At 38.7% G+C, this 26267-nt stretch overlaps 1 protein-coding gene across 1 annotated transcript; it reads right to left on the bottom strand.

Moving 5' to 3' along the window:
* Positions 1 to 18057: 18057 nt before the first annotated feature.
* On the bottom strand, positions 18058 to 26246 carry cdkn2aip (CDKN2A interacting protein). The gene is made up of 4 exons (XM_057836981.1): positions 26010 to 26246; positions 25441 to 25690; positions 25258 to 25367; positions 18058 to 20044 (listed from the first exon to the last, which is right to left on the bottom strand). The coding sequence occupies exons 2-4, from the start codon at positions 25686 to 25688 to the stop codon at positions 19458 to 19460; spliced, it is 945 nt and encodes a 314-aa protein (XP_057692964.1). The 5' UTR covers positions 25689 to 25690; positions 26010 to 26246; the 3' UTR covers positions 18058 to 19457.
* Positions 26247 to 26267: the final 21 nt, after the last annotated feature.

Raw genomic sequence — 26267 nt, forward strand, 5'->3', positions numbered from 1 at the left:
ATGTGGTCTAATGTTTAATAAGCTAAACACATTAAGAGGTCTGTGACTATTTGTATGTCATTCAGCAGATTCTAGAGTCTGTTTAATATATGCAGACCTGCACATGAGCCCCAAAAATTTGATTTGATCTTCTGTGCTGTCTAATAGGGGCCTCTGTAGTGGTCAACACATCTGAGACAACTAGTCACAAGTAGAATCTTCCACACGTTCTCTACTATTTGTACAGTATTTCATTGATGTTTGTGATGTTTAATTAATATTTTCTTGCACATATTTTTGTGCACCCTGAACTGGTTTGATCGTGTTAATAAAGGTTATATTCTTAGCAAATTCTGTGTTTTGGTAGACAATCATTCGCGTGCACCATCCGTGCATACGCCCCTAGCATTGGGCCTCCTCTCTGGGTAACCACCCAACCCGACTGTGCCAGAGACCGCCATTGATGTCACAATTTCCATATTGTTAGCTTCCTGTGCCTAGAATTTATAAAACAGCATAACTGACAAGGATGGCACTAAAGGACCCAAATGCTCGACAGTTCAATCCAAACAAAGATTTATTTTCCAGTCCATAAAGTTAGAAAAAAGGAAGTTAACAAAAAAAATCACAACAACACATGGACATCAAACAACAAAAATTCCCAGCAATAGCTGGACATCAATCAGCTTAGTAAATTCCACTAGAAACAAAAGGCATTGGTTCAAAAACATGAAACATTCTCAAAAAAAAAAAAAAAAAAGAGGGGGGCTTACATAAGGATGTGGTGTAGGATGTGGCAGGATAGCAGACAAACCAACACTGGGCAAGGTTAGAAACAGGCTATTTATACACATGGTCACAGGTGGACGCGATCAGCCTGATTGGCAAGGGCAGGAAGTAAAGTTAACTCAAGGAGGCACGCCACTACCAAAATAAAAAAATCTGACATGAATCAACACAAAACATTAATAAGACTTCTGAGACGTGACAATAACAGGTAATATATTGCAATGTGTTGTTTCTTTTGGGCTATTTTTAGGGGTCAACTACTGCATATATCCATTTTGTTAAAAGTCTCGTATTGCAATAATTTTGAATTGCATAAAAAAATTAAATGGTTGGCTGTTGGCTGTAGAGTAGTTCTTTTTAATGTTTTGAAATGGCAAGAAATTGCAAACTTATTGTACATAGATAGGTTTAGAGGTCAAACAAACTAAACGGAAGGTTTATTTCACAGTTTTCTTTACTGAAGTTTGCAGCAGGAGCTTTGACTTGGGCCATTTTCATTGCCCCTCAAAAATCCAAGGAAGGAAGGAAATGCATAATGAAGATGTGGTGACATAAGAGGATCACATCACACATATCCTCCTTCATGCAGCTAGTAGCTTTTGAACTCATAAACCACTATGTCTTCAACTTCCAGATTTTGATTGGTCATCATGTGCTGTACAATCAAGCAGCAGCAGGGTTGACTTCTAATTCCCACGGTGACTCATCACTAATTGCTGCATCACACTCTGTGAAATAGGCAAGGATTAATGTGCATCATTACAGCCGTAGTGTCAAAAAAGAGAAATTAAGTCCTGTTAAAAAACAAATAAAAAGAAACCCAGCTTTCCTGGTAGCTGTCGAATCCAATTTTATGGCAGGGTGAGTCATGTGGAAAAACCTCTTCTTTATTACTGTACATTAGTAAATCACATTCATTGGGAAACTGTCCATTGAGATAACCCTAAACTGCGCTAAAATTCGGCACTGCTGGTTGAATAGGTCCTCTTTCAGTAAACGACAAAAGGCATACTGTATGTTTATATTTAAGTTAATTGTCATGGCTATGCAAATCTTGCATACTAATAACTGTTGATAAATCTTCCAACTATATTCTATGATGTTCAATGTTCAGAACTCTAGGCAAGGCAAGGCAAGGCAAGGCAAATTTATTTATATAGCACAATTCAACACAAGGCAATTCAAAGTGCTTTACATCACATGAAAACCATAAAAATCACATTTAAATCAACACAGCGTAAAAACCAAGACAAAAGATCGCATTTAATCACAGAATAAAAATAAATAAATGAAAATAAAACAAAAATAGAAATAAAGCAAAAACTACTACTAATAATAATCATTGAAATCAGCAATGGAGATAAGCACAAGAGGAATAGACTAAGGCGCAAATGATCACCACTGAGCCACTGTGCTGCCCTCTTTATCAATTCATCATTTGTAATTGACTTATTAATAATTAAAAACATTCCTCACTTTTACTGCCTAAGGTTGATATACTTGGAAAACTATACTCACCTTTAACCATGAAGCAAATGCCCTATCACCTATGGGACTAGATACAGTTTGTATGTACAGTACTATATGTTATATTGAACCGTTAAATTGTGTTTATTGGCAATGAATGTTTGAAGGAAAGCCTTACTGTTTGGAAAGCTTTGTCTTGTATGAAAAACCATGTTTGTATCTTACCAACCCCCCCACCCCTCCAGAAAATGCCATATTTTTTCCTTGCTCGGTTCGATTACCCGAGAGGACTGTTATGAAAGCAGTAAATATGCAGTGCTACAGTATTTTGTGGACTGTGATTCCAAGTGTCCCAAAACGATACCGTATGTGTAATATCAATCATTGTTGCGTGCTCATTGGTCAGGAATATTTGTTATCACGATGTCCTAACTTGAAAAAAAATCATCTACTTTAACCCTTACACAGGGAAAGTGACTACAGTGGACAAATATAAAGACCTTTATCGTGCAAGTGTCTATTTTTGGTAATTTATTTAATATGTTTTCACCCCTTTAAAGGGCAAGTGACTATTTTTGGTCATTTTATTTTATTTTCTATCATTAATAATACATTTATAAATTAATACAGTATTATTAAAAACTTAGTTAATTCAAATGATCAGGAATAAAAACAGAAATACGCACTGGTCACAACTCTAAGTAACACTCTAAGGTAGACTTAAGCTTTTAAACTAGGAAGATTGGCTGTGAATACTCATCCTTCAGTGCCATTGACTAGCACTAGACGTCCAATCCAAAATGGATTTTGGATATTGGATATTTTGGAAAATGGATATTCCCCAGGGCGTATGTTTGCATAGGGACAGTTGGGACATAACCATACGTGGAGATTAAGTGGAGGCTGAGGGGGGGCATAGCCCCCCTGGTGGCCGAAAGTATCATTGCATGTAATTGACTTTCCTAATATATAATTTAAAATTAAGAAAAATAATAAAATAATCATAATAATAAAAGTTGTAAAGCAATAAAACATATAGCAAAGATGTGTCACCCCTGGGTGAGGGTTGTTCTGTCCAGGTTTATTGTCATGACTCTTCCTGTTTTATTTTGAATCCTCACCCTCCTGTTTCCACCACCCTTCCTGCTGCCTCACCTGTCTCTGATTATGATTACCTATTGTTTCCTCGTGTGCTTAAATTGTTTGCCACTCCCTAGTCTGGTGCCAAAGTGACTTCGCCCTTCGTTGCCACTAAAGTCAGTATCCATAGCCAAAAAAATTCTACGTTGTAAGCTGTTCATAGTGTTCTACCATAGCTCTTTGCTATTTTGTGCTGTATGCCTAGCCCTTTTGTTGTAGTTGTCTACTCCAGTGCATTTTGCCTGGCTCTCCTGTTTCATATTTGTATCATTTTTGTTTCTGAGCCCGTCATTTCCTCCTCCTGGAGCACCCTCAATTTGTACCGTCCACTGACCATTTATGTTAAATAAATTCTGCATCTGAGTCCGCCACATCTTGTCTAAGTGTGACAAGATGAATGAAATGTCAAAAATATTTTTATAATGGGTCAAAATAATTTTTTGAACAGATCATGTGACTAGCACCGTAGAAACGTAGAGACGGTCATTTGCTTTGCTTAGCCAAAACCAGCTGAGGACAGAGAAGACGAATGGATATATGTAATTTTTTCAAACCTAACGTAATTTCCCGAATATGAGGTGCACCCGTGTATAATGCGCACCCCAAATTTACTTGTAAAATCTAGGGGAAATTATTGTACCCGTTTATAACGCGCACCCCAATTTTAGCACCAATAAATAGAAGAATACAAGAAAACAGAGATCGTGTACAGATACAGAAATGTCATTTTACTGACTGGTGAAACACAGCACAAGCAGAGCACATTGGTAGTCCAAAACATTACCATAAACTGACAATATTTACGGTAATAATATGATTTGACAACTTCTCCAACTTACCAGAATCTAGGAGAAAAAACAGATGTGACTTTTCTTTTAAAGGCTGCTGTATAAATTGCTCGTTTCATGAATAAATGTTTCTTCCATGGATTGATACGATAAAATAAAAGTGGGGACTCAAGTCGGAAAACGTAAAAAGCGCATCGCTGTGGACTGTAACAAGAGGAACTATTGTAATTTGGGTTTGACTTTCCCGAGGGACAGATGTAGTTGATGGACAGAGGAACTCTGTGTTGTGTTACGTTTGTTATGGTCCGAGTTGCAATAAACGTTGACTCAAATGAGTTCAAGAAACTAAATTCTGAAGAGTTAAAAAAGCAGAATTTAACACAGACGAAATCATTCGACCAATCAGTGTGGTATTACCGAAACAAGTATTACCAAAACAAAAACAAACAAAAATCTACTAATCGTCATGTACCGTAATGGTCGGCAACGGATCGCTGCATACGTTTTCTTCAACACAACATGGCCGTAACAATATAAAAAATCTGTCTTTAGATATATATTTCTGTCTCCATTGTTGAAATTCGCCCCCCCGGCCAAGGCGCATGGGAACAGCGACGGCCGAACAAAGTGTCGCTCTGCCGATGCTGGCCCCGCTCCAACCGGGAAGGCAGAACTTTGCGCGTTCTCTTATTTTTAACCCTTTGTACTGACTCCATGTTTCAAAAGTTTGAAGAACACTCACCAAAAACAGGTTGACAATCCAAAACAAGGCTACATGTTTCCGAGCAGCAAAAATCTGTGTTATCTCAGTGTCCAGTCTTTTTAAAGTCTTTGCTGAAGCGGGCTGTGTCAAAGGTGTGTCCGAAGGTGTGTCTGGGCGTTGCTTTTGGGTCTTCCCCTCTGTGGCCGTATTTGGGCGGCTTAGGTTCGTGCGCGGATGGGACGCCCGTTATCAACTTTGTTGTCCGGGCTGGCTTGTACTTGTTTTAGGACAAAGCGCTTTGTCCTTGGAGTTTGCTGGGAGAGCTGATTGCAAGAGTTGGTGCGTCAATCTTGTTCGTGACGCACGCGTTGGGCTTCTGTGATAAGACGGCATTGTGTATCTCTTCTATTTCTTCTCATTAAACAATGGTGTGCTATTTATTTTATATTAGTAGTGCAGTCCTACCGTAAATATAAAAATGATACTTTTTCCTGATTAATTATATTACTTGTGTTAGAGTAATGCAAACAGTTAGACAGTGCCTACGAGAAACTGTACCATTTTTTCTCATCTCCCCCTCATTAGCCCGGATAAGGTGATTCACTTTACTGTGTCAAAGGGCATGTAGTGGAGTCTGCTTAAACAATAGTTAGATGAATGTGTTAGATTAATGCAAACAATTATATGGTGTGTGCGATGACGGTATCTTTTCCCTTCACCATCCATATACCCATGTATAATGCGTACCCATGATTTTACAAGTTGATTTTGGGGAAAAAAAAGTGTGCGTTATATTCGGGAAATTGCGGTAGGCTTTCAAAAGCGACAACAACTACTAAGCGAAACGCCCGAGAGCACCACCAAAATGGTGAGTTTTTGTACAACAGAGTCACCACCGGGCGTACCATTTTCAATTGACGATGATCTTGGCCAAAGCCTGATTTAGAATTCCCCTCAAAAATGAGGGGGAAAAAAAGCGCATTTTCAACATTTTACTATAAATATTCCTGGCTGGAATAGTCAGTCAAAAAGGATGCAGCGTCTACTTCTCCACCAGGTAAGACAGAAAGAAAAACACACAGCTTGGATGCCTGTATGAACGATCATGGACTAAGCTACAATCCGAGCATATATCTTGTAAGTTACTTTTATTGCTGACACTGTGTTTCGGTAGCCTGGTACACCAGACTCACCGCTGTTCCAGCTATTGAGTCTGGCCACCATTAAGCGGATAAAATTTCCAGGCCGGAGCAAGCCACAGCAAACCGACAGCGGAGTGGACCAATCAGCAACGGGCAGGTGTGACGTTAGTAAAGCGACGAGGGACTTAGGCGCAGAAGTAAACATACGAGGGGAGCGGAGTTTATTCAACATGGCTAGCGTGAAACAGACTGTTGTCAATGTATTGTGTCGATGTGTTTTTGGTAATTTAAAACAAATTTTACCGTGGACTGGAACATATTTTCGTCTCTCCTGTTCGCCATCTGTGTTGTTGTGGAGACGACTTCCGACGCGGAAGACTGACGTTTCTCGTTAAGAACACGTCACGCAAATAAACGAATCTGATTGGACGGTTGATTTTGTTCTTGCTCGAGAGGCTGTTAATGGGCTGGGTCCCAGACTATTCTCACAGTGTTTGAAAAATACAGGGAGAACAATCTGGCCGTGCCAGGCAAGTGTTTCGGGGTCATCAACATGTTTTACCCTACCTGCCACAAAAGTCAAACTCCGCCTATGGACATAACGCTACCAACTTATCAAGATGCTCAAATTGTCCCCACCAACTTTTAAGCAACTTTATTTGCATCATATAATGAGTTTGGTCATATAAGTAATTTAGATTGTCTTCCCATATGTTGTAAGGATATAATTCACACTACGATTAATAAGTGAATTATTTTCATTATGTTCAGACTTACATCTACCCCTTTTCACTTGTTGAATGTGGTGTTCAATTTTTTTCTATCAAACGCACATTAAATTGGCTGATGACTAGACCCCCCACACACGCACACCCACACAACCCCACACACGCACACCCACACAATCCCGACAGAAATACATGTCAACATGTCGCCTCCTCCGCCCCCTTCGAAGAGGAGGGATAGTAGAAGTTTCTTTCGGCCAGCAGCAGCAGCCACTGTACGTGACATAAAAAGACGTCAATGTGGAGGTGGGGAACACGCCACTAATTTTGCTACTGAAAGTCCGACTTGCATCAGAGTTAGCATGACATTAAACTGTGTAAACTTTTTGAGGATATAATTATTAAGTGCAATATTATTTTCATTACATTTAGGCATACATTTATCCCTTTTCATTTGCTCTTCAAATGGGGCGGAGCAGGCGGAATGTCGACATGTATTTCTGTCGGGGTTGTGTGCGAGTGTGTGTGTGTGGGGGGGGGGGTCTAGTTATCAGCAAATCAAATGTGCATTTGAGGGGGTGGGGGGGACTGGCACATTCAGCAAGTGAAAAGGGATAAATGTACTGTAAATCTGAACATAATGAAAATGATTCACTTATTAACACTATCTTCACAGCATATGGAAAGACTATTAAATTACTGATATTACTGAACTCATTATATAATGCAAATAAGGTTGCTTGAAAATTGTTGGTGACAATTTGAGCATCCTAAAAAGTTCCTAGTGTTACAGTGCTGGCCAAAAGTATTGGCACTCCTACAAATCTGTCAAATAATGCTCAATTCCTCCCAGAAAATAATTGTAATTACAAATGCTTAGGTAGCAATATCTTCATTTATCTTTATTGCAATGGAAAAAAAAAACGCAAAAAAGAATGGAAATTAAATCATTTATCATTTTACAAAAAACTCCAAAAATGGGCCGGACAAAAGTGTTAGCACCCTTTGAAAAATCATGTGATGCTTCTCTAATTTGTGTAATTAACAGCACCTGTTACTTACCTGTGGCACATAACAGGTGGTGGCAATAACTAAATAACACTTGTGGCCAGTTAAAATGGATTAAAGTTCACTCAACCTCTGTCCTGTGCCCTTGTGTGTACCACATTGAGCATGGAGAAAAAGAAGACCAAAGAACTGTCTGAGGACTTGAGAAGCAAAATTGTGAGGAAGCATGGGCAATCTCAAGGCTACAAGTCCATCTCCAAAGACCTGAATGTTCCTGTGTCTATCGTGCGCAGTGTCATCAATAAGTGTAGAGCCCATGGCACTGTGGCTAACCTCCCTAGATGTGGACGGGAAACAAAAAATTGATGTGAGATTTCACTGAAAGATTGTGGGGATGTTGGCTAAAGAACCTTGACTTAACATCCAAACAAGTTCAAGCTGTCCTGCAGTACGAGGGTACAACAGTGTCAACCCTTACTATCCGTCGGCGTCTGAGTGAAAAGGGACCGGAGATTGGGCACACGCCTGACTTAAATTGTTTGGTAAAAATTTGTTTCAATTGCTCTTTAAGTCTCCTTAGGCAGAGGGCTCACTTACTTATTTTTCCTCCTTCTGTCGTTGTTTGCATGCTATCCTACTTAAAATATGAAAACCTATAAATGTTTCCGTTGTTTTAGTTAAAGCAGACATTGTATTTTCATCTGTGTGATTTTGACAACGATCAGATCACATTTGATGGTGATTTTATGCAGAAATGTGAGAAATTCCAAAAGGTTCAGATACCTTTTCATACAACTGTAAGTGTCCACTGTAGTGACCACTGTCCCTGAAAGTGTTAAACCCCATTGGTGTCGCTAATAATATGTAGTCCTGTTTTAATTGGAGGGCTTTGTTATGTCACAAAATTGACCTTGAGACTTTTTAGTTTTGTTTTTGCCGCCTGGGCAGCCATGTGCAGGCAGCACATCTCGAAGCTTGCTCTTACCCAACCGTCCTCTTTGCAACCTGTCAGCATTCATCAATAATGTAGATGAGACAAGTACAAAATGTTAGTCCTTTTTTTGGTGTGCATCTTTCCATTTGGGAATTCCAGGTGGAACTAAAGAACGATTTTCTTTTATGCTGTCAACTAAACACACGGTTTTCCATAATATTTCACAGATACTGCAATAATAAGAATGCAGCTGTCAGGATAAAAGTGTGATGTTACAAGATGTTACAATAAGAAGCTTAAAAGAAGTCTAGCCAAGTGTCTTGTACCGTATTTGTAAATGAAGTCTTTACTGTCAGCCTTCCGAATGGTAGTGGTCAGTACACCTAGTACACATTGAAAATATTTGATTTTGAGGGAAACTGCATAGTTGTAGTTAAACTAAAAAAAAAAACAATCCTTCAGTCTGATCTTACATTTTCATTAAGACTGCATACAGCCATGCTAATTGGGTTCTGGTGGACCCCAATCTTGTTAATATCTGTCCCTACGTAACCAGACAGGGAGGATTTGTCACTGATCCCCTGGGGGACTTGCTTTCAATCGTAATGTGACGGCCTGCAAGTTCAATGGCTTTTTTCTCCACATGCGTCACACCGTCAAGCTGGCGGTGCTCATTTGTGTGAGATAATTTGACATGGAGACATGGATGGAGACAAATGGGAGAAAGAGCCACGCTTGATGGATTGAGACATAGAATTGGAGACAAATAACCAAAGCCTGAAACTGATATTGTTTACAACTGGAGTGATGTTTGCTAGAAACGTCTCAATCTATAAATGCCACTGGATCCCCTGCAGCGGAGATTCTAATCATGGTTGATTAAAATCTCCATGCAACTACATAGTGTACCTTTTGCTCTCATCTGACAAAAACGTATCAAGTAGACTAGGGCTGCAAATAACGATTATTTTTTATAATCGATTAAGTAAATTAACAGTTAATCGATTAATCGGATGAATGTCACTTTTTCAATTTCCTTCACAATTTACTGTAATTTTCACACTATAAAGCGCATTTTACTATAAGTGGCCACCCACCAAATTTGGCACGAAAACGGCATTTGTTCATAGATACTGTAAGCTGCACTGGACCATAAGCCGCAGCTGTTCTCATTGTATTATGGGATATTCACACCAAAATATATTAACCGGTAACAGTTCATTTGACAGTGGCACCTTACAGCTGTCATAAGACCAAACCACCATGAAGTTTTGAACCAATTGGCTGCAAAGCTTCATTGCTTCAAGAAGCTTCATTTGGCCATAACTGCTCCCTTGGGGCAGACAGTCAACCTCTGCTGCCACCTGCTGTCAACACTGTTGTTGTCCACCATGCCTCCTAGCATGCATTGCAGCACTACAGATGTAAATAACAATCAAAATTCATGTTCTGTGCTAATTATTTCTTCAGTTCCTCTTCCAGTTGTTTCATTGGTAACACTTTATTTGACATTGGCACCATTAGACAATCATAATTATGACATAACACTGTCATGAGCATTAATGAATGCTTATAAAAGATGTCATTTAGTGTTATACGGCAAATTATCACACTTTTGAATGGATGTAAAAGACCCGAGTTGGACATAAATGGAGTTAGTGACATAATTTGCCAAATTACACTTTATGAAATCTGTCATAAGCATTCATTAATACCTATGATAGTGTCATGTCATAATTATGATAGTCTTATGATGCCGCTGCTAAATAAAGTGTTACCTTTTAACCCAAATAAGCCGCAGGATTCAAAATGAAGGAAAAAAGTAGCGGCTTATAGTCCGAAAATTAGGAAACTTAAAGTTGTTTCAGGCATGTTGTAAATAACAATGAAGACAAAATGGATGACCATTTCCTTCAAAAATATTATTTTATTACAACTACCTGATCTAACTGTAGTGTACAACTGTATTGTACATAAAAGCACGTAAAACTTGTTGACATTTTTAATAAAGGTTCTGAGTATTAAAAAAAAGAATTTCTCAGGACACAAATCAGACAAAAGTCCTGTCCATTCAAATAAAAAAAGGTGCTGCTGATTCTTTTTTTTTTTTGTAGGCAAAGCGCTGATATAAATTTTTTCAATGACTCATTTATTTCCTTTAAACAAAGTAAACAAAGTCGAATAAGGAGGAAGCAGACTTTAATGAATCTGTTTTCTTCATCAAACAGTTGTTCATAAACACAATCCAAATCCAAATTCAAAGCACATGTATGAAAATTTACAGTTTGAATGGGAGTTTGTGTTGAAAACAGACTAAGTTGTTCTATGAATGGCATTATGCGTGTGGTTTCTTGATGAAAACAAATTAAACAACTTTACTATCTAACAATAATTCAAGTACCGTATTTTTCGGAGTATATGTCGCAGTTTTTTTCAATTTGGTTGGGGGTGCGACTTTTATTCTGGAGCGACTTATGTGTGAAATTATTAACACATTATTATATCATTTCACATGTTATTTTGGTGTTTTGGAGTGACACTGATGGTTTGGTAAACATTGTTAGCATGTTCTTTATGCTATAGTTATCTGAATAACTCTTAATAGCATGCTACGTTAACATACCGGCCACGTTTGCTTTTCGTTGTCCATGCATCATGTAACATTATCATACTGTACACTTATTCAGGATGTTGTTGTCTATTGTATTTTTATCTTAAATTGCCTTTCAAGATGGCATGTCTGTTCTATGTGTTCGATTTTATCAAGTACATCTCCCCCAAAAATGCCACTTATACTCCGGTGCGACTTATTTATGTTTTTTTTCCTTTTCGTTGGGCATTTTATGGCTGGTGCGACTTATACCCAGGTGCGACTTATAGTCCGAAAATTACGGTACACATATGCTGCTCCAAAACACAATACAAACAGGCACTTAAGACACTGATTAGCATATTCGCTAACTAGCTTAGCGCTCTGTGCTAAGTAGCAACATCTCGTCAACAAAGAATACAAACAAGACAATTGGCTGCATTTACTCACCTCTGATGGAGGTACACTGGATCCAACAACTTAAAAGATAATCTAACTCTCAACACTTTGCAATGTTATTTATTCAGCAGCAACCCAACCCGAGTGTAGCAGTGAACTCTCTCTTGCTCTAATCACTGGCACGCACGAGCAGCTTCACATTAAAACAACTCCAAATTTATAACATTATTTTTCTTAAATCCAGTCAAATAATTTCCCCCATCTTGTTTTGAGTATTAAAGACTCGTTACCAGATTAATGTGTCTGATTATTACACTTAAAGTAGATATTACTATTTCTTATTAAGCCCATACATCTAGAAGTTTGTAATTTTCACCCAAATCAAGGAGTTTTCTTTCGTATAATGTTTTGAACAATATCCATTCCTGAATTAAGAACATTTCGAAATTTCAAAGTTTTTTTTAAGATTACAGTGATCCCTCGCTACTTCGCGCTTCAAACTTTGCGCCCTCAGTCCATCACAGATTTTTTTTTCGATTAAAAAAACAAACAAACAAACAAAAACAATTGCTTATTGAAGTTAATGATGGTTGACAGATGGTTAAGCTCTGAACTGTCTGATTTTGCCAGGGACTCGAACTTCAAAGTGCGGCATGCGTCAATCATCGGTTAACTTGTTGAACAGTTGCAGTGGCAACTCATTGTGTGTAAGTGATCAGCTTGGACAGATCTGAGTGGACTCACTCAATGAAGCATTTAATAAAGCCAAGCATTTTTCTGCTTTATTGTTTGAAAATAATTCGGTGGGACTGTAAAATGTATAAAACTTATCATATTTATTACATTTGAAGTGCTTAAAAACCATTGATTAAAAAAAATATATATATATATGTGTGTGTGTGTGTGTGTGTGTGTGTGTGTGTGTGTGTGTGTGTGTGTGTGTATAAACAATGCTGCCAAATTATACTTTGGGGAAAAAAAGTGAAAAACATGCCTTATAGATGTATCTTTCCAATGCTAAATCTGAATAAATACATTGAACACACACAAAAAACAAACAAACCTGGGGGCGCTACTTCACTGTTTTTAACTTATCGCGGTGGGTTCTGGGCCCCATTAACCGCAAAAAATGAGGGATCACTGCACACTACTTTATTGCTTAAAATAAGTCTCTTACCTTATTTTCAGCTAGCTATTTTTCTAATTTCAAGAAATCTAAGTAAAATTTACTTGAAGCACTGGGCGATAATTTCCCTTATTTCTAGTAGATTATTGGCAGATAATTTTACTTATTTCTAGTAGATTTACACTGAAAACTGGGGAATTTAACTAATTTCAAGGTGGTGTGTTTTTGCAGTACAAAGATTTGTCATCAGATTCCTTGGCAACTAATTTATTAATCGATTTTAATCGATTAGTTGTTGCAGCCTTGTTGTGACCTTTTTACTGCCAATTAAACCAAATAGTGGATCCAAAAAGTAAGACTCGCTGTATATCATAGAAAAGTGGGTTGACCTCAGCCTAAATTGACTGAGCTAACGTTACTTTGCCTGAAATGTCATTGCTAGTTGATTTCATATTGATTAAAATCTAAAAAGCAAGCATATTTTTTCATCAAATTATTGCACATCTATAGATTCATATTCTGTCAACCTTCAATTGAGCCGGAGTCTACTCCGGCTTACTTTGGGTATGCCATAAACCTTTGTCACTAGCTTGCAGCAGCCATGTCCAGAGAGGTTAGCTACAGTCTCGTGAATCATGAATTTCTGCATAATACGCGCAACTATTAGAAGGAAGATTAATCTGCTTAGAGATGATCATATGTAGCCTTTACCATTTACAGTGCCTTGCAAAAGTATTCGGCCCCCTTGAATCTTGCAACCTTTCGCCACATTTCAGGCTTCAAACATAAAGATATGAAATTTAATTTTTTTGTCAAGAATCAACAAGTGGGACACAATTGTGAAGTGGAACAACATTTATTGGATAACTTAAACTTTTTTAACAAATAAAAAACTGAAAAGTGGGGCGTGCAATATTATTCGGCCTCTTTACTTTCAGTGCAGCAAACTCACTCCAGAAGTTCAGTGAGGATCTCTGAATGATCCAATGTTGTCCTAAATGACCGATGATGATAAACAGAATCCACCTGTGTGTAATCAAGTCTCCGTATAAATGCACCTGCTCTGTGATAGTCTCAGGGTTCTGTTTAAAGTGCAGAGAGCATTATGAAAACCAAGGAACACACCAGGCAGGTCCGAGATACTGTTGTGGAGAAGTTTACAGCCGGATTTGGATACAAAAAGATTTCCCAAGCTTTAAACATCTCAAGGAGCACTGTGCAAGCCATCATATTGAAATGGAAGGAGCATCAGACCACTGCAAATCTACCAAGACCCGGCCGTCCTTCCAAACTTTCTTCTCAAACAAGGAGAAAACTGATCAGAGATGCAGCCAAGAGGCCCATGAATCACTCTGGATGAACTGCAGAGATCTACAGCTGAGGTGGGAGAGTCTGTCCATAGGACAACAATCAGTCGTACACTGCACAAATCTGGCCTTTATGGAAGAGTGGCAAGAAGAAAGCCATTTCTCAAAGATATCCATAAAAAGTCTCGTTTAAAGTTTGCCACAAGCCACCTGGGAGACACACCAAACATGTGGAAGAAGGTGCTCTGGTCAGATGAAACCAAAATTGAACTTTTTGGCCACAATACAAAACGATATGTTTGGCGTAAAAGCAACACAGCTCATCACCCTGAACACACCATCCCCACTGTCAAACATGGTGGTGGCAGCATCATGGTTTGGGCCTGCTTTTCTTCAGCAGGGACAGGGAAGATGGTTAAAATTAACGGGAAGATGGATGCAGCCAAATACAGGAACATTCTGGAAGAAAACCTGTTGGTATCTGCACAAGACCTGAGACTGGGACGGAGATTTATCTTCCAACAGGACAATGATCCAAAACATAAAGCCAAATCTACAATGGAATGGTTCAAAAATAAACGTATCCAGGTGTTAGAATGGCCAAGTCAAAGTCCAGACCTGAATCCAATCGAGAATCTGTGGAAAGAGCTGAAGACTGCTGTTCACAAACACTCTCCATCCAACCTCACTGAGCTCGAGCTGTTTTGCAAGGAAGAATGGGCAAGAATGTCAGTTTCTCGATGTGCAAAACTGATAGAAACATACCCCAAGCGACTTGCAGCTGTAATTGGAGCAAAAGGTGGCGCTACAAAGTATTAACGCAAGGGGGCCGAATAATATCGCACGCCCCACTTTTCAGTTTTTTATTTGTTAAAAAAGTTTAAATTATCCAATAAATGTTGTTCCACTTCACGATTGTGTCCCACTTGTTGTTGATTCTTGACAAAAAATTTTAATTTCATATCTTTATGTTTGAAGCCTGAAATGAGGCGAAAGGTTGCAAGATTCAAGGGGGCCGAATACTTTTGCAAGGCACTGTATGTATTTGTCCCGTTTTCTTCTTAATCTCAATAGACAACTCTCTTTTTGGCTTCTTCTGGTCTACATACTATTTCAACATACTTACTGATAATGAGTGTTTATGAGGGCAATGAACAGACAATTTCAGTAGGTGACAGATGGAATGATCCATTCAACAAGGCAAAGATTGAGTGTTGCATGCTCGGAAGTCGGTAAGGCAAACATCTCAAGCCACGCACAAACGCGTTAATTTTTTATTGTTGCATAAGAAAGCCACAACTTTTCTCATTTTAAAGAGGAAGGGAAGATTATAGTAGCCATGAAAAGGGCTTTACTAGCTAAGGCAATCGCGTCACATCAGTAGAGCTCACTAACTACGGCAAATTGGTGTAATTTCCAGCACGGGGTCAGTTTTTACATATGTAGGAAGACATCTGTGATGATATGCAATATACTGTTTATATGTAGCCTATAGGACACAAGTTGGTCGAACGTGCCAATGATCTTTCCTCCCAACTAGTTCTAGTTCTTTGTAACCCCCCCACCCCCCATAATTCTTATGAATCACAATGCAAAAGTAGACTGATTGTCATTGATATTCATATCTTTTTGTTATTCTGAGTTATCTCAGTGACAACTTCCTTTCATTAACGTAGGGATTGCAACATTTTTAAGCAAATGTGGAATTTAAAGATGTGCTATACGCTACAATGACAAAATCATGATATGATGGGCAACACAAAAGACTGACATGTCAAAGAAGCAATAATATGTGTTAAACCTGTATTTAAAAAAAAAAAAAAAAAAAAAAAAAACAATCTTTAAACTATTTATTTTTAAACCATGATATGAGAGTCGGGTGGATTTAAAGGGTGTGTAGTTATTGGTTTGTAATATAAAGTGATTACAGTCTCAGTATTTCTGTAACTGAGGCTCAAACGACCCAATTACAGCATTGTACTACGAAGCAAGCAATCCTTCCCTCTAGTGGCGATTTTGGGGATCACCTTCAAATCTCAGTCTTCAAATTGAGACTAAATCCATAAACAACAGTTTACCATTTAATTTCAACAATGTTAAACGGTTCTAGAAGAGTGTAGTAGTTAACAACCCTACATTACCTCTGAGTGCTATAATTGTTGAGAAACAGTGTACAGAATTACATTTATTATGTGCTTATTAATTGTAATTATTACATCTAAAGCCATCAAGTGAGTCAATTAATTAAAATTAATGGAAAAACATGCATAGCAAAGTAATTGTAGGGCTGCAGCTTTTGATTATTTTAGTAGTCGATTAATTTACCAAGTAGATAGTTCGAATAATCGAGTACTCAGTTTAGGAACATTTAATGCGTTGCAGAATAAATTTTAGGAGATGTAAAACAAAGGCTTGCTTAGAAGAGTGCACTTTTTAAATAAAGGAGCATTAAATGTGAATACAAAATAAAATTCCCAAGTGTTTCTTCAAACTATGCAGAATTGCACTTACATTTAAAAATAAATTAAAATACCTGACCTTAGCCTCAAACGGTATAAAAATAAATAAATAAATGAGGATGAGTACAACAAACAATGGCGTACCGCAAGCAACACGTCACTTCCGCTCATTAATATTCATGACATTAGCTACTGTTGCTAAGTAGGGACAAGCCACCGTTTGTCCCTAATAGGAAATGAATGGAAATCGTGTACGAAGGAGATGTTTACAGAGTTAAACCTACCAATTCTCTCCGAAAATGATGTGCCTGGTGCCAAATTCACTGGCAAAGATGTGGAAGAACATAAAAATGTTCAGTTAAAGAGATGGCTTTAGTGTCGAAGGCTGAAAAAGACGATAAAAACGAGCCGACGTAAGCATAGCTTTAGCTTTTTTTTATCGACGCGACTGACAATGACATTCTCCTGTTTCAACAAGCTATCCTTTACCCTCAGCCCTGTCTTTCTTATATGTCCTCTGGTTGTCCTACGTCTCTTACCGTTCTTGGGGGTAATTTAGTTAGCTTTGTGTAGCGATCGCAAATGCTACTCAGTGACAGCCAACGAACACTTTTAATTTTTTCATTGATAACACATCTTAATCCTATAATTTATTTACACTTCCTCCTTACTAAAGTTGTTTTTTTATATATATATAACAGAAACGGTAACAGTGGCAGTCAGATACCATTGTAATTCTTTTCAGGTCATTCATTGTCAGACAGAAGCAGTACGGCACAACGTTACTCTAAAAAAATAAGTTAAAAATATAAAAATGGCTTACCTCTTTGTCCTCTGAAAGACCATGCCAACCCAACATAATGTTTACTGCATATGAAATGTGAATGGATTCACCGAGCTGGTGTTAAAAGTCCGCGCAAGTTGATTCAGTCTTCACAGTTTTTCCTCCCGAGTTTTTGGTTTCCGGAAACGTATGAAGAAAACATCTTTCATGTGTCGTAATGTCTAGAGCCGTTTCTACAAGTTCCAAAAAAGCAATGCGTGATCGGCATGTTCGTTTTTGAAAGATTACCGGAGAAAAGTAGCACAAATTACGTCGCGTCTATGCGAGGGCGGGTCTATAATGTCCCACTTCGGCTTTACTTCCGCTTTACGATGCGACATCACGGTCTAAAAATAGCCTGCGTGCGGTACGCCATTGGCTAACTTGCATAGCAAAAGTCCGATAGCTTAAATGCTATAAAATGCAAACTTTTTTTTTTTTGTACAATGCTCTTAACAAATTGTTCAAACACATATTCCCACCAAAAACAGAAAAAAATAAACGGCTAAATATACCTACAAACAAAAATACAAATGCATAAAAAAAATTAGCTCAAACAAAAACTTACCTTATGTTGGTTTTAATAAGGGAGCAGCTGGATTCAATGTTAAATGAGTTGTTTCATTTTTAAATTTTTAAAAATTTATTTATTTAAATACATTTTTTGTTTTAAAAAAAGTTACGTCATATTCACTGTTGCCAATAGAGGGCAGTGTCTCCACCCAAATCAATAAAACTAAATGCAAACACTTTCAAAACAAACCGTTACAACGCCACTCTAGTTAAAAGAATACTCGAAGCAGCAAAATTTGATTCAAGCTTTTTTCTAATCGAGTTACTCGAGTTAATCGATTAATTCTTGCTGCACTACTGAATTGCAACTTGACGTGATATTTCTTTCTTGGGACAGCAAAAGGAAGCATACATCTTCAAGACCAATAAACAGGTTTGAGGTTTAACATTTATTCAAAACGAAAATTTTGAGCTGTAAACTTACAGTAACACAATGTTGTGAATGTGTGACAACTGCCCCCCCATATAACCCTGCTGATTAGTCGAGACTGGGAAAAATAACAATACAATTAAGATTGGAGAGTGACATTTACCCTGCCAAAATTTTCACTTAGTGACTCAAATAAATCAATTTGAAACTAGTTACAGCACTCAAGAACAATCGTATTATTGATTTTTAACAAAATGGTTCACCCCGGCTATATGCATTATTACAAAAAATGACCGCATCGTAAAAGAGCAAGCAGTATGTATAAGAATACATTGCACAAACAGCAAGTACAATAGTTTCAACAACCTAAGCAAATGAATATGCTTTGAAAAATATAAGCCAGATGCCATGAAATCAAACCATATCAATGTAAATTATCTAACAGTCAAACTTCCTCTACCTTCTGGATTTGAGTGTATTTCTAGTTGTTTTATTGGCTTTCTGCCTACCACCTTGGTTTACCCTCACGTTTATAGTATTGATCCCGGTCGACCTTCTGTCATGGAGCCGTTTTGTTATTTCCCCACTTTTCCGCTATCACGTCTTTTGTTTTGTCTACAATAAACCCTTAAACTCATCCCTCGGTTCTTTGTTGTTTGTTCTGAGGTGAACTTTATTTCCGCGTTTGCTGACCCTGACACACTGGAAACTTCCCCCCCCCCCTTACAGGGATATTAATCAAACACAAATGTGTGTGTGTGGGTGGGGTTGGGCCTAGAATGGATTCCTTGAACATAAATATCCTCCGCAGGTTTGTGTGGAAAGTAAATTTGCTAGCAAGCCTCCTTTTTAACACAAAGCAGTCAAGTTCATTTCCATCTTTAAATCAACCTGTGAACTATGCCTTATTTACAAAAAAAAAAAAAAAAAAAAAAAGTGCACTACAAAACGCAATGTGAACCTCCTTGCTCTCAATGAGTCTTTTTTACTTTACTTCCTAATCATAACCAAGACATCCAAAGCTGATATGAGACAAGAAGCAGCACGAGGGTGTGGTCCCCAAACCCACAACTCTTCTACCGTGCTCCATTCAGTAGACGCTAATGTTCCAGCATTCACAAGTTTGCACAGTCTACTAAGAGGGGTTCCCTGCACACTCCTCCTGAAAAGGGTAGCTGAGCGCGGGAGGGAATCCTTGATTCCGGGGCTGCTCGTCCAACAACAATAAATCCTCTACGTCCCTCCCTTTGTAGCGTCTTCTGGCGATCTTCACTGTCACTTTTCGACCTTGAAACACTTTCAGGGCCTCCTTGGAAGCCATGGCTCGTGCGGCGGCTTCGTCACGCCCGTAGCCGGTGCCCAAGTAGACAGTCTGGCAACGAATTTCGCACACGTGACCTTCCTTCTGTGTGCGACCCGTGGGGAGGCCCGTGATGTCCTTAAGCGGCACGAAGACGCACGTCAGAGTCTGTTTGCAGGACTCCACGCAGCTACAAAGTATTTCGAAATGGTCCAAGTTGGGCCCGAAGCCCCCCGCCGACACCAACTTCCAAGCCACAGCCTTGTAGAGGCGGTTGAAGAAAGGCTGGTGCTCGGCCGGCGCCTGCAGAGGCGGCCCGGATTTCTGACTCATAGGTCGGTTGGATGTTTTCCCTGCCGGTCGACCGTCGGGCTCATTAGGAGCCAATCTGGCTCTTTTTGCGCAGCTGTCATCGGGAGCTCCTTCGCAAAATGGGCAACAAGAGAGAAACAACATTTAATGAGGCAACAGCTTCAAGTGTGGGCGCGTAAACATGAAAACGCTGCACGAATGGAGAAGATGAAAAGATCCATATGTCCCTTTTCAGAGACGAGTTGCAAAGTACAATACCTGTCTACCATCTCACTTTTTGTAAATAGAATCTTTTTAAATGTAACAGCGAATCGAAGGAGCCAAAGTCAAAGCAAGTTTTGTTCTATTTCACAGTTTGTTGTCTTCTCGAAAATAAGCCCAGTCCATAGCTGTTGAATCATTAAGGGTCAAATTTATAGCTGCCATGGGAGGAAAATGAGGATTAAATTTCCAGAGTATTTTGTTTGCTAAAATTTATTTCATTTGACGGAGATAGATGTCCAATCATGTCATTCTTTTCATCTTTCTGCTGTGAAATTAAATGAGTTTGTCACTAGTAGACGTCCAATCCATTTGAAGTGAGAGGGTGGCAACGATTGAACATTCATTCCCTGCCAACCCTCCCACTTCAAATGGACTTGGCGTCTAGTGCTATCAATGGCCGCAAATGGGTTAAGTAATACCAATTAATAACCAAACCTCTTGAGTAGAGGTCGACATATATCTCGGGCCGGTATACAGTGGTATGAAAAAGTTTCTGAACCTTTTGGAATTTCTCACATTTCTGCATAAAATCACCATTAAATGTGATCTGATCTTTGTCAAAATCACACAGATGAAAAAACAGTGTCTGCTTTAACTAAAACCACCCAAACATTTATAGGTTTTCATATCTTAATGAGGATAGTATGCAAACAATGACAGAATGGGGAAAAATAAGTAAGTGAACCATCACATTTAATTTTTTATGGCCCCCCCTTATGGCAGCAAAAACTTCAACCAGACGCTTCCTGTAGCTGCAGATCAGTCCGGCACATCGATCGAGACTAATATTGGCCCATTCTTCTCTACAAAACTGCTGTAGTTCAGTCAGATTCCTGGGATGTCTGGCATTAACCACTGTCTTTAAATCATGCCACAGTATCTCAATGGGGTTTAAATCTGGGCTCTGACTTGGCCACTCCAGAACGTGTATTTTGTTCTCCTGAAACCATTCTGAAGTTGATTTACTTCAGTGTTTCATTGTCTTGTTGCAGCTTCCATCCTCTTTTTAGCTTCAACTGTCTGACAGACGGCCTCAGGTTTTCCAGTAAAACATCCTGATCAACTTTTGAATACATTCTTCCATTAATGATTGCAAGTTGTCCAGACCCTGAGGCAGCAAAACAGCCCCAAATCATGATGCTCCCCCCACCATGCTTCACAGTGGGGATGAGGTGTTGATGTTGGCGAGCTGTTCCATTTTTCCTCCACACATGACGTTGTGTGTTACTCCCAAACAATTCAACTTTGGTTTCATCATTCCACAAAATATTTTGCCAAAAATTCTGTGGAGTGTCCAAGGTCCTCTTTGCGAACATTAAATGAGCAACAATGTTTTTTTTTTATTTATTTTTTTTTTTATAGAAAGCAGTTGCTTCCTCCGTGGAGTCCTCCCATGAACACCATTCTTAGCCATAGTTTTACATATAGTTGATGTGTGCACAGAGATACTGGACTGTGCCAGTGATTTCTGTAAGTCTTTAGCAGACACTCTAGGTTTCTTTTTTACCTCTCTGAGTATTCTGCGCTGAACTCTTGCCATCATCTTTGGTGGACGGCCACTCCTTGGCAGAGAAGCAACAGTGCCAAACTTTTCTGACTGTCGATTCATGAACATACAGCCTTTTAGAGGTGGTTTTATATTCTTTCCCAGCTTTATACAAATCAACAATCCTTGATTGCAGGTCTTCAGACAGCTCTTTTGACCGAGCCACGATTCACATCAGACAATGCTTCTCATCAAGACCATTCTTACCAGATGTGTGTTTTATAGTGGGCAGGGCAGCTTTAAACCACTCATTAGTGATTAGGCACACATTCGATTTAAATTGTTTGGTAAAAATTAGTTTCAATTGCTCTTCAAGTCTCCTTAGGCAGAGGGTTCACTTACCAATTTGTCCCCCTTCTGTGATTGTTTCCACGCTATCGCATCACATTTGATGGGGATTTAATGCAGAAATTTAAGAAATTACATAAGGTTCACATACTTTTTCATACCATTGCATGGACTTTTTTTCCAACATCAGCCATCAGCATAGTAACAAAAAACAAAAAAAAAAAAGCCGATAAGAAAAGGATTTTGATCAGGCATCTGTTCGGGCAACTGTGGCTGCCGCTGACAGTGGGACCCCGGAAGGAACCTGCAACAGCTTGCTAGCTGCACTAGCGTAGCATTAGCATTAGCTTCAGCATGGCGAGCATCCTTGTAAACTCTCACTCTCACTTGTTTACATCTTGTCATGATGTGTCGGTGGGTTTAATTATTTGAAAATAATGTACTATTCTTGTTGAGTGTGTATAATCATAAAAAGAAGTGCTGAGTTCGTTGGTTTGGTAGTACTAGACTAACTTAATCGTTGAAGGTTTAGGTCATCATTGTAAATGTGAAACTGCTGGAGCATTTTTTAAAAATAAATTACCTTCACTATTCTTGCTTTTTAAAAAAAGTATATCGACCTAAAATATCTTTTTACAAAATCGGCTTTGGATATTGGCAGTCGGCTGAAATTTTTTTTAGATATCGGACGCATTCAAAAATCCCATAACGGTTGACCTCTACTCTTGAGGCTGAATTTTTGTTTGTCATACAACTGGCATTTAGTGACAAAATTGTTCCTATTTACATTACCTTGTTCACAAGCAAGGATAGGCAAGATTCACTTAACACACAACTTAATACTAAATTCCACACATTATGTTCATGCTATGTACTGATCAAACTGGACAATAATAGTTACATATAGCAGTAGACACAGATTACTCGATGAAGGTTCAGACAGCATCAGCAAGATAACTTACCCCTTGTGCTATGTACTTGCTTACTGCTGTATTTGTTAGTTTTCCCATATAGAACGGAAGTCAAACCTTTTAAAATTGAGTGACAAAAATTCATTTAATTAATTTTAACGTTTTTAATTTTAACATAATAATCAAATGCGATATAGGAGTAAAATTCTGCCTTTCATGCAGTTGCTGGCTTGCTAAAAGTTCGGGATGTCCCGATCGCATATTTTTTGCACCAGAGTCCAGACAAAATCTACTGACAGCGGCACGGGTAGTGGGGTGATGCAGCACCCCCTGGTGTTGGGGAGAAAAAAAACTTTTTTAAATTCTTTATTTGTCTGTGTTAAAGATAAATAAAACATATTGAAACAGTTACGCATTTAACTTTGAGGATTAAATATTTATGCTGAAAAGTTTTTTTTTTTGTTAATAACATGGTCCCCACCTGACACCTTGCTTGCTACCAGGTCTCGTTGAATAAGGCGTTATTGGAACGGAAAAGTTAACTGTTGACAGAGGAGGCGTTAACATGGCGTGAAAACAAATTAGCAATTTTTCTTTGAAAAAAAAAGAAATAAAAGAAAGAAAAAAAAAAGCGAAATTTTAAAAACTCAATTCGAGGTCGAAAAGGAAGATATTTATGACGATAGTTCTATAATACGCCCGGCACGGAAAAGTTAGCTGCAGATTTATACAGCTGAGCTAAACTCCCAGGCAACTCCAAACACTAAGGCAGTACTTCTCAAACAGTGGGGCGGGGGCGGGGCCCCCCCAGCAGTGGCGCATGTGACCTTAGGGAACATACTTTTTTGGCGTACTAGAATAAAGTGTAACTGCACATCCACTCAGTGGGTGGCACTGCCGCTCTCATTTTTAGCGTGTACGCAGTATTTTTGAACCAAACAAGAACACACTACAAAGAGCACTGGAGATATGAAAAGCTAATACAAGGAAATATGACGAAGCGTATGTCACATTTGGCTTTGACTTTTAGTACAATTGGTAACGAGGAAAGACCAGTCTGTTTACTTTGTCTAAAAATGTTCACAGTGGACAACAGGAATTATTTATTTCAGCGAATATGTGCCAAATATTGCCAACAATCCTCCCGTTTTGTCAGTGTTACATCAGTAACCAGCGAGCACTGTCAGAATCATATAAGGTGGCACATAGACTTCATAACCTAGGTAATGAAGTCTATGGGTGGCATACCAAGTTGCTCAGTGCATAATAACCCCACACCATAGCAAATGAGCTGATACTGCCTGCAGCAAAAATAAAAACTGTCCCTCTATCCTATGACAGTTTTTGTTCTAATAATTTTGGGGGGGTTTTTTCGGTCTAATTGTTTGGCATATTGTCCTCATGAGTTATTGTTGCTAATCAATTTGAATTTACTATTATTTATTGATTTTATTAAATTTTATTTTTCAGTATCAAACAGTCAATAAATGTATCTTGAGTGTATTTTTATAGTATGGATGTGTTGTTTTTTTTTTTGTTACTTTTTTTGTTAGTTGATATTACTTTTTTTCTTTAAAAGAACACAAAGTTATGCAGAGGTGTTCTTATAATAATAAGAATTTTATATACAAATGATACTACAGTATATTTACAGTGGCGGCAGAGAGTTGGGGGAGCGTGGAATTTTTTTGTCATCCTGTGTGTGTGTGTGTGGGGGGGGGGGGTCAATAACAGAAAATAAATGAGAAGCACTGCACTAAGGCAAGGTGGTGCGGCAGCCATGTAAAGGCCAACTGATGTGCCAGTATGTGGGGTGAGCCAGGCTGGAGCTCACTGGCTTCCTGTGCTCTTTGCCTCTAGCTTCCTGTTTTTGGAATGGTTTGGACAAGCCATGTCATGTGGAATCAGATTTTTTTTTCAAATCAGATCCAGGCCGCCTTTGTATGTTGTTTTAATTTGATAGGCAAGTTAGTTAGGTTATCAAAGAAACTGAACGATTCACAGAGGCGAAAAACGGCAATAAGCAAAGGTGTTAGGGACGGATAACATGTCCGTTTTACAAAGAGCTGAGCTCTTGGCAATAAACCAAGCATGTTTGGACTGCTTGTGACATGTTTTGTTATTCTTGTTCTGAACATTTGAGTTGCCTTTGCTCAGCGAATGATGTGACACGTATTTATCTTCTCCGCATGTCTGAAAGTTTAGGTACATCTTGTACAGAAAATAAAAATAGAGGTCCGAATGTAGCCTAATACTTTCTAGCATCCAGCACACTCAACATCTGCAAATTGTTTTGGAATCAAGTTTGTCAAACCTGATGAGGTACTGCACTTTTCTGTGCGTGTCGTTTTATGAAGAGGAGGGTCTGGGACAACTATTCCTTCACCCATCACCTTGATCTTCTCCATGACTGCCTCAGGATAGCTTAGAAAATGGTGGGAAAGATATTTAGTCGCCTATTTGCAGTCTTGTTTCTCATTGTGCTTTGCTGTAATACCTGCAGCCAAGGAAAACATGATTAGCCCAGACCATGGAGAGGGACAGCAGCCTGTCCAAACTGCTGTTGGAGACTCCAGGTTTCACTGTTGGGTATGCGTCCATGTTTCTTAGGATGAACTCTCTGCGAGCTAACCACTGTTTGTTGTTCTCACAGTAGCCTCTCAAAGTGTCGACCCACTGGGCCACCTCCCGGTTCTGGGCCAGGTACTCCGAAACTAAATCCTCATCCGTCCTCACACCAGCCATGCCTGCGATATAGATATTGCTTAATTATGAATATTAGAACAGACTTCTTTTAAAACTGCCAAATAGAAATATACGTTCTTGTCATCATATACAACGGTTCTGTGAATAATTTGCCATTTTAAGGTTTACAACGTGAATGTATTTGAAAGGACTTGACTCATTTACACTGATAACGTTACACGGTGTAGGCGAGTTGAGTACAATAAGCAGCGCAAATAAATGCAAACATTTTACGGTACCGATACAAATTACACATCTATCAATGTACACATCTAACAAGTATAGGTTTGGTAACATGATAGTTTTTAACTTGTTATTTACCCAGCTTTCTCTGTTGCGAGGAGTTGCTAGTAGCTACTGCATGACCTACTGATGACGTTTTCAGCAAAGAACTACAATTCCCGACGATGCCGGTCTACGCGACAGGTTAAGTAAGTTTGTATTTTCTGGCAATACAATGAAGTAATTAGACACAATTTAAATACAGCGTTATAATGAACGCGATGAATTTCTATCAACTCGACAGAATTAAACGAAGATTAAATGTAGTTGCGACCACGTCCCATCAGTCTTTGGGAA

Source organism: Corythoichthys intestinalis, chromosome 1, assembly GCF_030265065.1.
Source record: "Corythoichthys intestinalis isolate RoL2023-P3 chromosome 1, ASM3026506v1, whole genome shotgun sequence".
NCBI lineage: Eukaryota > Metazoa > Chordata > Actinopteri > Syngnathiformes > Syngnathidae > Corythoichthys > Corythoichthys intestinalis.

Excerpts from the sequence above, each read along its gene's own strand:
- cdkn2aip (XM_057836981.1), bottom strand. The coding sequence starts at position 25,688 with ATGGCTGGTGTGAGGACGGATGAGGATTTAGTTTCGGAGTACCTGGCC. Across the intron at positions 25,368-25,440 it reads CATGTTTTCCTTGGCTGCAG|CTATCCTGAGGCAGTCATGG; the intron begins GTATTACAGCAA and ends CCATTTTCTAAG. Across the intron at positions 20,045-25,257 it reads AAAGTGCAGTACCTCATCAG|GAGCTCCCGATGACAGCTGC; the intron begins GTTTGACAAACT and ends CATTTTGCGAAG.